Source organism: Pavona decussata, unplaced genomic scaffold, assembly GCF_977016875.1.
Source record: "Pavona decussata unplaced genomic scaffold, jaPavDecu1.1 SCAFFOLD_100, whole genome shotgun sequence".
In the NCBI taxonomy this organism is placed as follows: Eukaryota; Metazoa; Cnidaria; class Anthozoa; order Scleractinia; family Agariciidae; genus Pavona; species Pavona decussata.
The window spans coordinates 3,815,003-3,828,709 of record NW_028145515.1 but is presented as its reverse complement, the minus strand read 5'-3'; the positions used below and the strand labels follow the sequence as shown (position 1 = coordinate 3,828,709).

At 39.2% G+C, this 13,707-nt stretch overlaps 2 protein-coding genes across 2 annotated transcripts; one reads left to right on the top strand and one right to left on the bottom strand.

The window, feature by feature from the left end:
* The first annotated feature begins 2,468 nt into the window (after positions 1 to 2,468).
* On the top strand, positions 2,469 to 7,122 carry LOC146472414 (uncharacterized). Its single transcript, XM_085119524.1, has 3 exons — positions 2,469 to 2,865; positions 3,930 to 4,029; positions 4,146 to 7,122. Exons 1-3 carry the CDS (start codon positions 2,814 to 2,816, stop codon positions 7,120 to 7,122), a joined length of 3,129 nt encoding a protein of 1,042 aa, XP_084975650.1. The 5' UTR covers positions 2,469 to 2,813.
* Positions 7,123 to 7,893: 771 nt separating this feature from the next.
* LOC146472413 (histamine H2 receptor-like) lies at positions 7,894 to 9,878 on the bottom strand. The gene has a single exon (XM_085119770.1). It carries the CDS (start codon positions 9,709 to 9,711, stop codon positions 8,860 to 8,862), a length of 852 nt encoding a protein of 283 aa, XP_084975896.1. The 5' UTR covers positions 9,712 to 9,878; the 3' UTR covers positions 7,894 to 8,859.
* Between the last annotated feature and the right edge of the window lie 3,829 nt (positions 9,879 to 13,707).

Below are 13,707 nucleotides of genomic sequence, written 5' to 3'. Positions count from 1 at the left end.
CGGTTTCAAAAACTCAGCATAATCGTCGCCCAAATCCAAAAATCCCATCAGTTTCAAAACCCGACAAACGGCTCTGGACTGAGACACCTGGTGCCAGCCTTCTCCCAAGTCCTCCTTGGCGCGCGGATGAACTTGAAGTCGCCCGTTGAGCTAATTGGGAAGACGCGAGAAAGTGCTCGGTCTCAAGCCTCACAAACGTAGCTAGACTCTCTCGAAGAGCGTGATTAGGGTTGGGAACGAGGCTGATCTGGATGCTAGAATAGCTGTATGTGTTTTTTTCTTGCTGTTGGCCGTCAAGACTGCACGAGGGATCATGCAGTTGAATAAATTTATCCTGGCAGTGCTTTATTTGCTTTCATTAAGATATACATAGTTTATTAGTACAAGAAATGTGCCCGCTCATCCTTTTCTTTTGTCAAATCTTGTCTTTCAGCTGTTAGCATATTCATATGAAAATGCCCTATATATGAATTTGCATTACCCTTCCATTCAACGAAGTCCCGTCCAGTTCATGGCTTCTGTGTATTCCTTCCACCCCTTTCCTCTAGCTCCCCACCCACCATTTTCTACCCTTTCCAAGCCCACCAAGAAAAGCAGCATTTATTGTTGTTGTTTTTTTTTTCCTTTTTTTATTGCAGTTAGGTAGATACATTGTTAAGGTTACCCGGGACCTTCAGAGATGTTTCGCGTTAAAGCGATGTAGCGCTTCCAGTTTAAACTGTAGATACCTAAACCCCTATATCAAATTAAAGCTTATAGAGCTGACTATCAAACCATACCAAGAATTTTGAAATAAAATAAATTGTCGAATCTTTCACGACCTCTAATTGCGAGCGTCCGAATCACCTTTTTAAAGCTACAAGTCTAAGTGAATTTTGTTTTTTGCTAATTTAATTTGCTCCTCAGTTTCCTGACCCAAAGCGCTAAAAATATTGCCATATTCAATTGCAGCGAAAAGTTATAGAGCATTTTCGAAATAGGATGAAAAAAATGTGGAGTAATCGTACAAAAATAACTCTCGGAGGAAAAATATTTCAAAAGAAAAAATTCGCAGACACGTTTTTGTTGTTTAGATGTTAAACCAGCTACTGTCCAAATTTGAAGGCAAACGAACAAATTCCTTTTGAGTTTTAGCTCTTTGAAGTGGCTCCTCCAAGTGAAAAAAATTTATTCGAGAAAACAGCGCTAAAAATTCCGCAATTCGTTTTATTTCAAAATTCTTGGTTTAGTTGGATAGCCAGTTCTATAAGCTTTCATTTGATGTAAGGGTTCAGGTATCTACAGTTTAAACCGGACGCGCTACATCGCTTGGATGCGAGACACCTCTGAAGGCACCTGTGAAGGTCCCGGGTAACCTTAAGTGATGATGAGTAAAATATATGTAGCTGATGGAATTACCGTGTCTAAATAAAATTATCCTATCGTACCCCTTCCTTAACAGATTTATCTTAATTCAGCCTTGCAACAAGGCGGTAACGTCTTTTCAGTTGCTTATCCTGTTTAAAATGCTGTTTCATTTTAATCTAGGAAAGTGGAAAATATACTTGTTGATGGGCTAACAGGGACTAAACAAACTACTTCCACACGCCGTGGTGGCAAACTCCGAACCCTCCATTGTTAACTACGCCATTTAAGACGCAGTCTCCCTTAGATCCTCATATTAATTTTCGCTCCTGAAATAGATTTCGCTTATAATTTTTCTGTTAACTTCTATTGGCAAGTAAGTCACAAATATGAAATTAGATCGGAGAAATTCTGCTTTATAAAATTTTTCTGCTACAAACTCTCCGCACCCTCTACTGTCTTCGAAACTCAGTGACGAGATCGTGAATTTTTCCAAAATTGGAGCTATTCGCTCTGGACAAAACCGCTCACTTGAAACCTTCAAATTCGCCAGTTATAAACTATGACCCTTTATATTAATAATCAGATGAATTGTAATCATAATCGCTAATTAGTATAATAAAACCGAGGATACAAAGTTTATCCATTTTGGGCACTTATCGCAACATGCGATTTGACCAGAATTCAGGGGAAAAAATCACAAAAGTGGTTCGTACTCACAGGCTTTCCTGCATATCAGTGGAAAGTTCCATCCATCGGCTACTAAAATCTGTGAAAACATTTGGCCGTCATCCAGTAGTTAGTCCGCAAGTGAGGGCTGAACTTGTGCCAATCAACTAGCACGACCATCTTTCCTTCGCAGATGTTGCGTCCTAAAATCCGCAACAAGGCCAAGATATCTTGTCTTGTATGACCTTATAATTCCATTAGTAGGTCAAGAAACAACCAACATGGCTAGAATTTGTTTAATTGACGGTAAAGCAGCACAATTTGTCCCGTATTTTGACGCAACATAAGCAAGTTGTCATTCTTTGTAGAAATCAGTAGATATTTTTACTAAGCCGCTGACCACATATATCGCAGCGGAGCATATCTTCCATAAACAAGCAATAACCATGGCGAGAGCACCGACTAGACCGATTGTATGTTCATTTTTTGGAAGTGGGAAAATAACATGTGGAGAATCACGAGGAAAAGAAGAATCGGTTCCCCTTATTCAGTGTATTGCCAATATAACAAATCATTTAAAGAGTTGCCACCTGTCGCGCGCGAAAGTGACGGAATACGAATTGATACTAGCCAGGGTGGGGAAGTTTAATCTTCCATTGGACGAAATAGAGAAGTTGACAATCTGTCCGAAGCACCGTCACAATCTAGGGCAATATTGGCGACCTCTGAAGACATGTCAGTATCCTAATCACGAAGGACGGAAAATTTCCTTGCACTGTAAGAATCCCGTGAACTGGCAGATGGCACAAGAGATACAGAAGATGTTTATTACACCTGCACAAGTTGGGTCGCGTGAGTATTTTCTTTTTCAGTTTTCCAAAGTTTCCTGTTTTTCAGTTTTTGCAAAGTTTTAACCAAAAGTGGCTTTTACTACGTAAAGGGAGAAAATTTTGAATTAAATTGGCACAAAATTGGTCGTGTTTATTCCAACAATAATATTTGAGAATGTCACGTCACGCAATGGATTAAAGAGATAAATGTTGGAAGGGGTCTGATTCTTTTGTCAGTAAAGTGATTATAAATTTCGGAAAAAACAACGAAGAAACGGAGTGAACAAAATGTAGTACATGAGGAGCCACACAAGGGAAAGGATAGGCTTTTCCACTTTGCGAGTTGAATATCGTAACAAGTTTTTCGCATGTACATGTGCAGCTAATTTGCATAATTTGGTTATTTATTTATCCTGTGAAAACGAGAAATGCAGTCGGATTTGAGAGCACTGAAAAAGTGCTTTTAAAACTGAGGGTTTAAATATTACAAATTGTATTCCTACGTTGCACTACTTTTGTTTTTCAGTCTGCTGCTAGCTTAACAATGATGCATAATTTTACTAGCTTAATCTAATTTATGGCGATTTAACTCAATTAAGGGGTATGAAAATTCTGGCACGAGATCCAAAGGTGACGTTTTCCTTTTTTTCGTAAAAGGATTTTGTGTGACAGTATGAATATTAAATTCAATTTACGACAATTTTCCGCCCTGGTCTTTCTATATATGGTGTAAGTAATTTGCTCACGCTTTTTACATGTGTGTTGTTTTCCAGTTGTCACGCATTCAATTGCAAATCATGCTATACTTTCCAACGCCAAAACGAGGGCATGTTTCTTTGTCCGTAATTTGTGTGGCTCCAATTTATCCCTTTAAAAAACTAAGCGCTAAGAGGCTTTTCTCAAATATCGCTTTTATTTTCGCGTTTATTTTTTCTATATATGAACTGATAATTGAGAATAAAGCAGTTAAGGTGGGAGTGTAGTTAACGTCTCCTTATACTCATTTATGAATATAGAAACTGCTTATGAAGAAAAATGAAAAAGAAAATTGTAACAAATGAAAACATCCATTATTTCCACCAACAGCAATTTGCTCCAACTGTTGGAAAAGGCATGCACAACTTGTACAAAGCAAGGTACGACTGGACATCGATTCATTGGAATGTGAAAAAGAACCCATCGCAAGGTAACATATTTTGCAAGCCTTGGTTTACATGATGTCATGGGGAGGTTGCCTGTGAATTCAGGTCTTGGTTTACTCATTGATCAATTTGATTGATGATGATCATTTTTAACGTATAGGACCTCCAAAGCCCTAGCCCTTCACCAGATGAGTACAATGCTTCCAACACCATTGACTGAACGCTCACAGCAAAAGGTCGAAACAGACTGGACTCCAAGTACAACAGGATATCACAGCTCTCAAGAGGACGTCAGCATGTTAACTCCTCTGCAAACCGACCAAGCTTTAGTTAGAATAAACGAAAGCTTAGACGTATTGGAAACATGTTCAGGTGAAGGAAGAACCAGCCCTTTAATGTGTCAGATGCAAACAAAGTGGGAGAGAGTGAGTCAGGAGGAGCAAACACTTTTTGTAAGAAAGGCAACAGAAGCCTGCAAGATAGTCTGTTCAGCCATTGCCCCGGAAGATGGAGAGACGTTGTTCAAAGCTGTTTGCAAGACTGACAGCCCTGATATCGAGAATGAGCTCCAGCCTCTCCTAGAAGCATATAGGGATGCACCTTCTAAGGACACGAAGACTCAGATTTTAAGTATTTATGCAAACAGGTATCCTGCCAAGAAGCTTATGGAAATGCACAAATTGTACGAACCGATAACAGAATGGGAATTGCGTAAGGCTAAGCTTCACGCTAATAACAAAGGTGCCGGTGCCCCACTGGAAACGCCATTTTATCACAGGGTCAGACTTGATACAGTCAAAGTCAACCATTTTTTGGAATTCATAAACAGACCGTATTTCTATCAAGACGTTTCCTATGGAACACGCACACTTAAGCTTGGTAGCGGAGAAAAGCTTGTAATGCCGAACGTCATCCGAACAGTCGCTAGGTCCACAATGGTTGCTCAATACTTGCAACTTTGCCAAGAAGAGGAGTTTGACTCTTTGAGTCGTGCAACTCTCTATCGTATTCTTGAAGTGCGCGAAGCGTCTCAAAGGAAAGCTCTCAAAGGTCTTGATAACGTAGCCGCGGATGGAACGGCAGCTTTTGAAACACTTGAGAGAGTGGTCGAGGAGCTCCAAAAGGCTGGCGCAAGTCCGGAATGGGGTGATAATATCAAGGAGAAGCTTAATCAAGCCAAGAGGTATCTGAAAACAGACTATAAAGTTCATTGCAAAGAAGAGTCTAGTCCATGTGCAGATCATTGTAGGGTGTTTGCCCTAAGCGATGCGAACGACGAAGCGTTTAAACAGGAATGTGAGCACCCGCACAGTCTACAGTGTGACATGTGCGAGAACCTGAAATCAGTCTTAGAAGAAATTGAACTTTCCTTAAAGAATGAAAGCCAAACAATTTGCTTTTACAGCCAAGAACAGCAAGAAGACATTTTGTATGACTTCTTGCAAGCAAAGAAGCATATATTTGATTGGAAAGCCCATATTTTGCGTTCGGAAAATCAAGATCTAGCCAAACAAGATGTCTTGAAATCACTCGATGAAACATCAGCGCTGATAACAATGGACTGGGCGATGAAATTTCAGTGCCAAAAGTATAGAGAGAAACAGTCCGAATGGTTTGGTAAGAGAGGATTAAGCTGGCATGTAAGCAGCGTTGTTTTCAAAACAAGAGAAGAAGAACCCGTGGTAGTAACGTATGCCCACTTGTTTGATTCTTGTATTCAAGACTGGTTTGCTGTTGGCTCTATCTTAGAAAATCTCCTTCTCACGCTCAAGACAGAAAATCCTTCCCTCAGTAAAGCCTACATAAGATCCGACGAGGCGGGGTGTTACCACAACAACGCGCTGATGGCAAGTATTAACGAAATTAGCCAAAGAACGGGAGTCGTTCTAGAAAGGTATGACTTTTCAGAGCCACAGCATGGAAAGGACATTTGTGACCGTATCATCTGTCCTATGAAGCAAGCAGTGCGACGATACTGTGACGAGGGGAATGATATTCAGTCAGCGCATGACATGAGAGAAGCACTTCGTAAGAGACCTGTTCAAAGTGTAACTGCTTCTGTGTGTGAGGTGAACGACAAGCAGAAGACAATTGATGTAACAAAAATTCCCAACTTCAGCGCCTACCACAACTTTGAGTTTGAGCCTCAGGGAATCCGTGTCCGTAAAGCTTATTCTGTGGGACAGGGTAAAACTATAAATTACAGTGACATAGTACGTACACCTCAGGGTCCCACGTCGATGGTAATCAAGGACGATCAGAGTTTTTTTGATATTTCTGTAAAGAGAAATTTGAAGGGCAAACGATTAACCCAGTCGCAGACTTCAGCATTGTTTCCATGTCCACAGGAAGGCTGTAACTCCAGCTTTGAAACTTTTGATTCCCTGCAACGTCATCTTGATTGTGGTCAACATGAAAATAAAACAAGCCAAGAATCCGTCTATGATCAGTTACGACGTGACTGGGTGGTAAGGTTTTCCACTCTTGTTGCCGAAAACCGCCCTAGGCCGAAATCAGACGTTTCCTCAATGGCCAATTCTTCGCTTCCAATAGGTTGGGCACTCCAAAAGCCAAGAGGAGGTGGAACAAGGTACTCTTCTCAAGTGAAGGATTATTTGAAAGCAAAATTTGATGCTGGCGAAGAATCGGGATGTAAAGCTGATCCTCAGCAAGTTGCTATCGACATGAGAAATACCCGGACGGAAGAAAACAAACGAATGTTCTCGAGAGATGAGTGGCTGTCAAGAAACCAAGTACAGTCCTACTTTTCCAGACTAGCTGTGCTAAAGAGAAAGCAAACCAACCCGTCATCTTCCCGTCAAGCAACTATAGATGACTTGGAAGACGTGGTGCACGAAGAAGATTGGTTGCAGCAGGTGGACGAGGTTTACGAAAAACTATCTGTCCAGCATCCAATCTACTACGATGCTTATAATCTTTGTGACTTGCATCACAAAAATAAGCTTGGTTCCTTTAATATGGAAATGTTGAAATCAATCTGCAATCATTTTGAAATTTCGTTCAAGTCAAAAGACAGAAAATACATACTGATCGAAAAACTGGAAAACATGAGTGTTCTTGCGGCAAAACTTAAACATACCGTCCGTGAGCCGACAAAAAGCTGGCCAGCGGTTTAGGAAAACATGGCGGACCGCGAATTCCCTTCGCCGATAACAGATATATCTTGCTGTATGACTGCTTTAATGAAACTCCTCCAGCGATTCTATTCAGATGAAATTGGTTGGGAAACTTTGATCTTCGTGCCTCGAGAAACTATATGGTGATGAAAAACGTATTTCGTGTTTTATTACTGGCATTCGATTAACAAGTGTCCGATGGAAATATGGCCGTTTTAGCTGAGTAGCACAAGTTCAGCCCTCACTTGCGGACCAACTACTGGATGACGGCCAAATGTTTTCACAGATTTTAGTAGCCGATGAATGGAACTTTCCACTGATATACAGGAAAGCCTGTGAGTACGAACCACTTTTGTGATTTTTTCCTCTGAATTTGGGTCAAATCGCATGTTTCGATAAGTGCTCAAAATGGATAAACTTTGTATCCTCGGTTTTATTATACTAATTAGCGATTATGATAACAATTCATCTGATTATTAAGATAAAGGGTCATAGCTTATAACTGGCGAATTTGAAGGTTTCAAGTGAGCGATTTTGTCCAGAGCGAATAGCTGTAATTTTGGCAAAGTTTACGATCTCGTCACTGAGTTTTGAAGACAGTAGGAGGAGCAGAAAGTTTGCGGTAGAAAATTTTTTTAAAGCAGAATTGCTCCGATCTAATTTCATATTTGTGACTTACTTGCCAATAGAAGTTAACAGAAAAATTATAAGCGGAATCTATTTCAGGAGCGAAAATTAATATGAGGATCTAAAGGAGACTGCGTCTTAAATCTCATATTTTATTTATTAATTAATTTACAAAAGTTTAAAAACTCTTTTAACACTCCATCGTGGTTTTGCCGTTCAGTTTCAAAATCCTAAGGTGTGACCATTCAAATGAAAGCTACTGAACGGTACTTTTCTGTTGTACTGTTTATTATGCTGTGCAAGATGGTTCTAATTTTGAGTCTGTGGATGAAATCCTAAAGTGTGACCATTCAAATGAAAGCTACTGAGCAGTACTTTCCTGTGGTGCTATTTCGCATGTACAGGATCCCTGTATTATATTTTAACATATATATATATATATTTTGCCTTCAGTTAATTCTGTATATTTTCTACAACGTTGATGTAACTGACCATTAATATAACAGGCGCACCCTACGGTTCATTTTGGTGAATATCTGATGGAAGGCCTTAATCGCGTCAGAAATTCGGACTGAATTCTAAAAATTAGCGTTTGCTTGGGTATAGTCTCCTAAAAGTTTAGTAAGTTTAGTAAGTTTAGTAACATGGAAAAATTAATTCCTTTTGTTTTCGAAAGGATGAGAAATGTTTTTCAGGCGGGACGAAATATTACATGTCAGCTAGCACTTTTGGAAAATTGTAAAATCAGTTCTAGCCTACAACGCAGTCATTTTTAGGGAACTCGTATTACCTCCTTCCCAGAAAACGACTGCGTGGGAGGCCAGTAAAATTCGGGAGATCGGTTTCTGTTCCTTAAAATTTTGTTCGATTGAAAAATTTGGCTCAAGTATTCAAAAGTATCAAATGGTGTTACTTACACAAAAATGCCTTTTAAGGCCCAAAAAGGTCTTTGAAAACAGGAAGCGACATTTGAAGTATTTCACTTAAATATTCTCGTTGGGCGCCCCGGTATAATACTAAGTACAGTTAGAACCAATACTTAGTATAAACGATAGTTAATAGATCGTCCAGTTTTCCCTAATCGTAGAAAACCTCAAACCTTCAGTGTATTCATTGGCCTCGCTTGAATGTCACAACATAGGTCACTTTTTTAAACTCGTTGTTTATGTCTCTCTTGAGAAGAGCATAAACAAAAGGGTTAACAGTGGAGTTTAAAACCAAAATAGGTATTTTAAATGCATCATCTTCACAGTTTGCGGAATAGACGACATATGTGATGGAACAACGAATGAAAAGACCGTAACATATAAGAAACAGGCCCACAACGATTCCCATTATTTTAACTGTAGCCTTCTCGTGAGTTTTAAACGGAACGCAGTGGTTAAAACATAACTGTTTTGCCAAAATGCGCACTGCCCGATCATGCTTCAGCACTACATGTACCATGGATCCAACGCAGAATATTAACATAATACATGGCAAGGACTCAAAGAGTATCATGAGCCAAACGGAAACATGAACAAATACAAGTTTTTGAGAAATGACATAAGATAACAATAAAATGTCAAGACCAACTGCGATTGCCCAAGAAAAGAAAATCATTTGCTTTACGCGTCGGCTTGTCATGAAGGTCAAGTATGTTAAAGGCTTCACGACGGCGATGTAGCGGTCCAGTACTAGACTGCATAAGTTCGTCACGGAAGCGTAACCGAACAGCCACCTTACCAACTCCACCCAAGGAACCTCACCTTGAGTGCGCCATTTGCAGCTATTACCACAGAAGTACTTTGAAGGAATAACGCTCAATCCAACACAGAAATCTGCCACCGCCAGTGAAACGACGAAGGCGTTGGTTTTGGTGCGGAGCTGTCGTTTGCTGCCGACAAGTAAAATAATAAATCCATTTCCAGCGATTGTTAAAATGGAAAGAAACCATCCTAGAATCCAAAACCAGGTGTCCATTTGTTCAGTTAAGGCTCTTTATCTGTCGATACCATCAACCGGTCACTCCTGCAAATGAACGGGACATGATGTGAAAGCTATGCACTCTTCTGTGAATTGAACTTCCTTGGTCGGTAAGTGTAGATTCAACTCATACACACAGCGGAAAATATTAAATGCATATTCAACTGTTTCGCAACTTTAATTGCTTCTAAACATTTCCAAATAAGAGAAGGAAGAGCTTGGCCAGCGTTTTTGATGATGAAGATATTAAAAATACGTCAATAACAAATTATTATCGATGACAGTTGTCGTTTGATCACTTACCGGCTGACATTTTCACTCCTTTTTAATTTGTTCCACCAATAAAAGAACCATCGCCCACGTTGGTTCTTCTCTGTGTTGCTTTTTAATTTCTCTCTTTAATTACCAAATTACTGGTAGAACTAGTTACGAAACTGAGCAAGCAAACTTGACAGATAAAAATTATCAAACCGTTTCTGATAAAAATGTCCAAAGCTTCCCAACGAACAGCTGCACCCAAACCACTTCCTCAATTTCAAAATTTTAAAACGCCGCCTTAAAAGAGATATTTGTGTACGTTAGCCCAGTTGATCTGTTCGAATTCTCTTAGTGAAAATTTTCAGTTGCAGAAATGTTTAGGAAACAGAATCCGTTACCCTGAATTTACGAGCTGCTGTTGGCTCTCTGAAAATCCCAACTAACTTTTTTTTGCACTCAAAACGATTTTTTTCAGTTCTGTGCTTCGAAAACGAAAGGGATTAATTTACACATATGTTTACTAATGACTAAAGTGACCTGTTACCCGGCAAAGATGTATTGGACTCTAGTAAGTTTTCATCACGCTTGAAAAAAAAATTAAAAAAAGTTTTCATCACAGTTAAATGTTAATTTCTGTGGTGATTAAGGCCCTCCGAAAAGATATTCATCGAAAGGATCTTTTGGGTGTCTTTTAGCAGGTAACTAAGCCAGATGTCCAACTGATGCAAAAGACTGGTAATGGAAGGGGGTACGGGGTGGGGGAGGGAGGTGGGGGCGCATTTACATCTCTAAATTTGTGTCATGGATGACTGTGGTTCGAACAATGGTTTGCATGCAAAATTCAAGACGTTTTTCGAACCACTATTTTCTTTTTTCCAGACTCAAGGTTATTATTCAAAACACATAAAAGACAGTATCGTAATAGGGTAGGGTGCAGTGACTTCTCACGATTCTGCGAATGAACGTTTCGACCAAGACGAAATTAATATAAAATTTGACTACCAGACAAAGTGAGACAAAGATTTCATTCAATGTAGGAACTCAGTATGCATTGTGATCCATTGTTACAGTGGTGAAAAAAACTCTTTTTTTTTTCATTTCTTCCAGACCTTATCTTCATTTTCACATGTATTTTCATACTTTTCCCAGGTCTGGAAGACCATTGTTTGTACCAACGCCCGTCTCTTCTCTGTGGACTAGCTTTCGCGGGTGTCAGGTTTTGAGCACCTTCAATAATTCACACTATTAGCAAATATAACACGAGGAAAGGTAAATAAATATTGTAACCGGGTTTTCACCGAATTGTTGTCGAAAACGCCAAGCAATTTTACACAAAGACGTCAGAAAACTGTAAATTGATAACGAGTTTACGTAGAGCTGGTACTTATTAGAGTATCTTCCCTAAATCCCACTTTACACATGATTTCTAATTGGATTGCCGAGCGCGCTAGAAACAAAACTAAAGAAATCTGCCACCGCAAGTAAAACAACAAAGGAGTTGGTTTTGGTGCGGAGGTGTCGTTTGTTGCCGAGAGGGAAAATAATAAATCCATTTCCAGCGATTGCTAGAATGGAAAGAAACCATCCTAGAAACCAAAACCAGGTGTCCATTTGTTCAGCCAAGGCCCTTTATTCAATCCTGCAAATGAAATATCATGTGAAAACCTTGTGGCCTTCTGTGAATTGAACTTCCTTGCTCTCTCACTGTAGATTTAATTCATACACATAGCGGAATATATAAAATGCACATTCAGCTGTAATTGCTTCTTAACATTTTAAAAAATTAGAAAGGGAAGCGCTCGGTCTCCCTTTTTGATTATGAAGATATTAAAAATACGTCAATAACAAATTATTATCGATGACAGACGCCGCGTGATCACTTACCGGCTGACACTTTGACTTCTTTTTTAATTTAGTTCTCCAACCCTTCCACCAATGAAAGAACCATCGCCCACCTTGGTTTCTCTCTGTGTTGGTTTTTCTCTCTTTAATTACCAAATTAATGATGGAACTAGTTACGAAACTGAGCAAGCAAACTTGTGAGATAAAAATTTTGAAACTCTGCCTGCTGAGAACGCCCAAGGCTTCCCAACCAACAGGTGCACCCAAACAACTTCTCAATTTTAAAATTTTAAAACGCCGCCTTAAAGAGATAATTGTGTACGTTAGCCCATTTTGATCTGTTCGAATACTCTAAGTGAAATTTTTTAGTTGCTGAAATGTTTAGGAAACAGAATCTCGTTACCCCGAATCAACAAACTGCTGTTGGCTATCTAAAAATCGCAGCTAACTTTGGGCGCGTCCTTCTGGGACTATTCCGGAATAGGAATACTCGGAATAGACGGTATTTGTTTTCTTTTGGAAGCTATTCCGTTTTCGGAATAAACAGAATGTCATTATGTTCATTCTGCTCCCGATAGCAGAATGAACAGAATGGAAGGGATACGGTTTACTCGGAATAGACAGAAAACGTTCTCAGGTCACTTCTCAGGTCACTTCCGCCATGGGGATTTAAAATTGATATTCCGTGTTTTCTGTTATTCCTAAACCGGAATAAGAATAGCTAAAATAGTCCTAAAAGAATGCACCCTTTTTTTTGCACTCGAAACGTCTTTTTCTGCTTGTTATTCGAAAACGAAAGGGATTAATTTTTACATGTTTAAAGATTGAACTGATATGTTACCAAAGATATTAATTTCTATTTTTTCATCACTGCTAGATGTTAATTTCTGTAGTGATAAAGTCCCTCCGAAAAGATATTCCTCGAAAAGAATTTTTTGGTGTCTTACAGATAGTAAACCTAAACCAGATGACCAACTGATGCGAAAGACTAGTAACGGAAGGGGGTTACGGGGGATGGGGGGGGGGGGGGAGGGGGAAGGGTGAATTCACATCCCTAATTTTGTGTTATGGATGAGTGTGGCTCGAAGAAAAGTTTGTAGGCAAAATTCGAGACATTTTTTTTCTTTTTGTAGGCTCCAGGTTATTAGTCAAAACACACACCAGACATTAAAGTAATAGGGTAGAGAAGAGCGACTTCTCACGATTCTGCGATTGAACATTTTGACAAAGACGAAATTAAAATAAAATTCGACTAGCATACAAATTTGAAACTAAGATTTCACTCAGTTTAACAATTACGCACTGTTACAGCGTTGAAAAAACTCAAAACTCCTTTTCTGCCTTTCTTTTTATTTATTTATTTATTTATTTATTTATACAGGAAGTCTGGTTTAGCATAGCTAGTTTAAACAGAGTCCTGATTAAATAGGAAATAAACAAATAACAGAAAATCAATACAAAATAGCAGACTTTATCTTCAATTTCCATACTTTTCCCAGGCCTGGAAGACTAGTGTTTGCAGATTTCCACATTGTTCCAAAAAGTTTATACCCTGTACGAACCCCGGTACAGTCTCTCTTCTGTGGACTAGCTTTCGAGGATCTCAGTTTTTGCGCACCTTCAATGATTCACACCATTAGCGTAAGCAAAGCTAAATAAATGTTGTAACCGGGATTGGATCGAATTGTTATCGAAAACGCTAAGCAATTTTGTACAAAGACGTCAGAAAAATGTAAATTAATAACGAGTTTACGTAGACAGGGTACTTATTAGCGTATCTTCCCTAAATCCCACTTTAATCATGATCTCTAATAACAAGAAAAGAACTGAAATAAATATTCAAACAAAACACACACGGTTTCAAAAACTCAGCATAATTTATCGTAGCCCAGA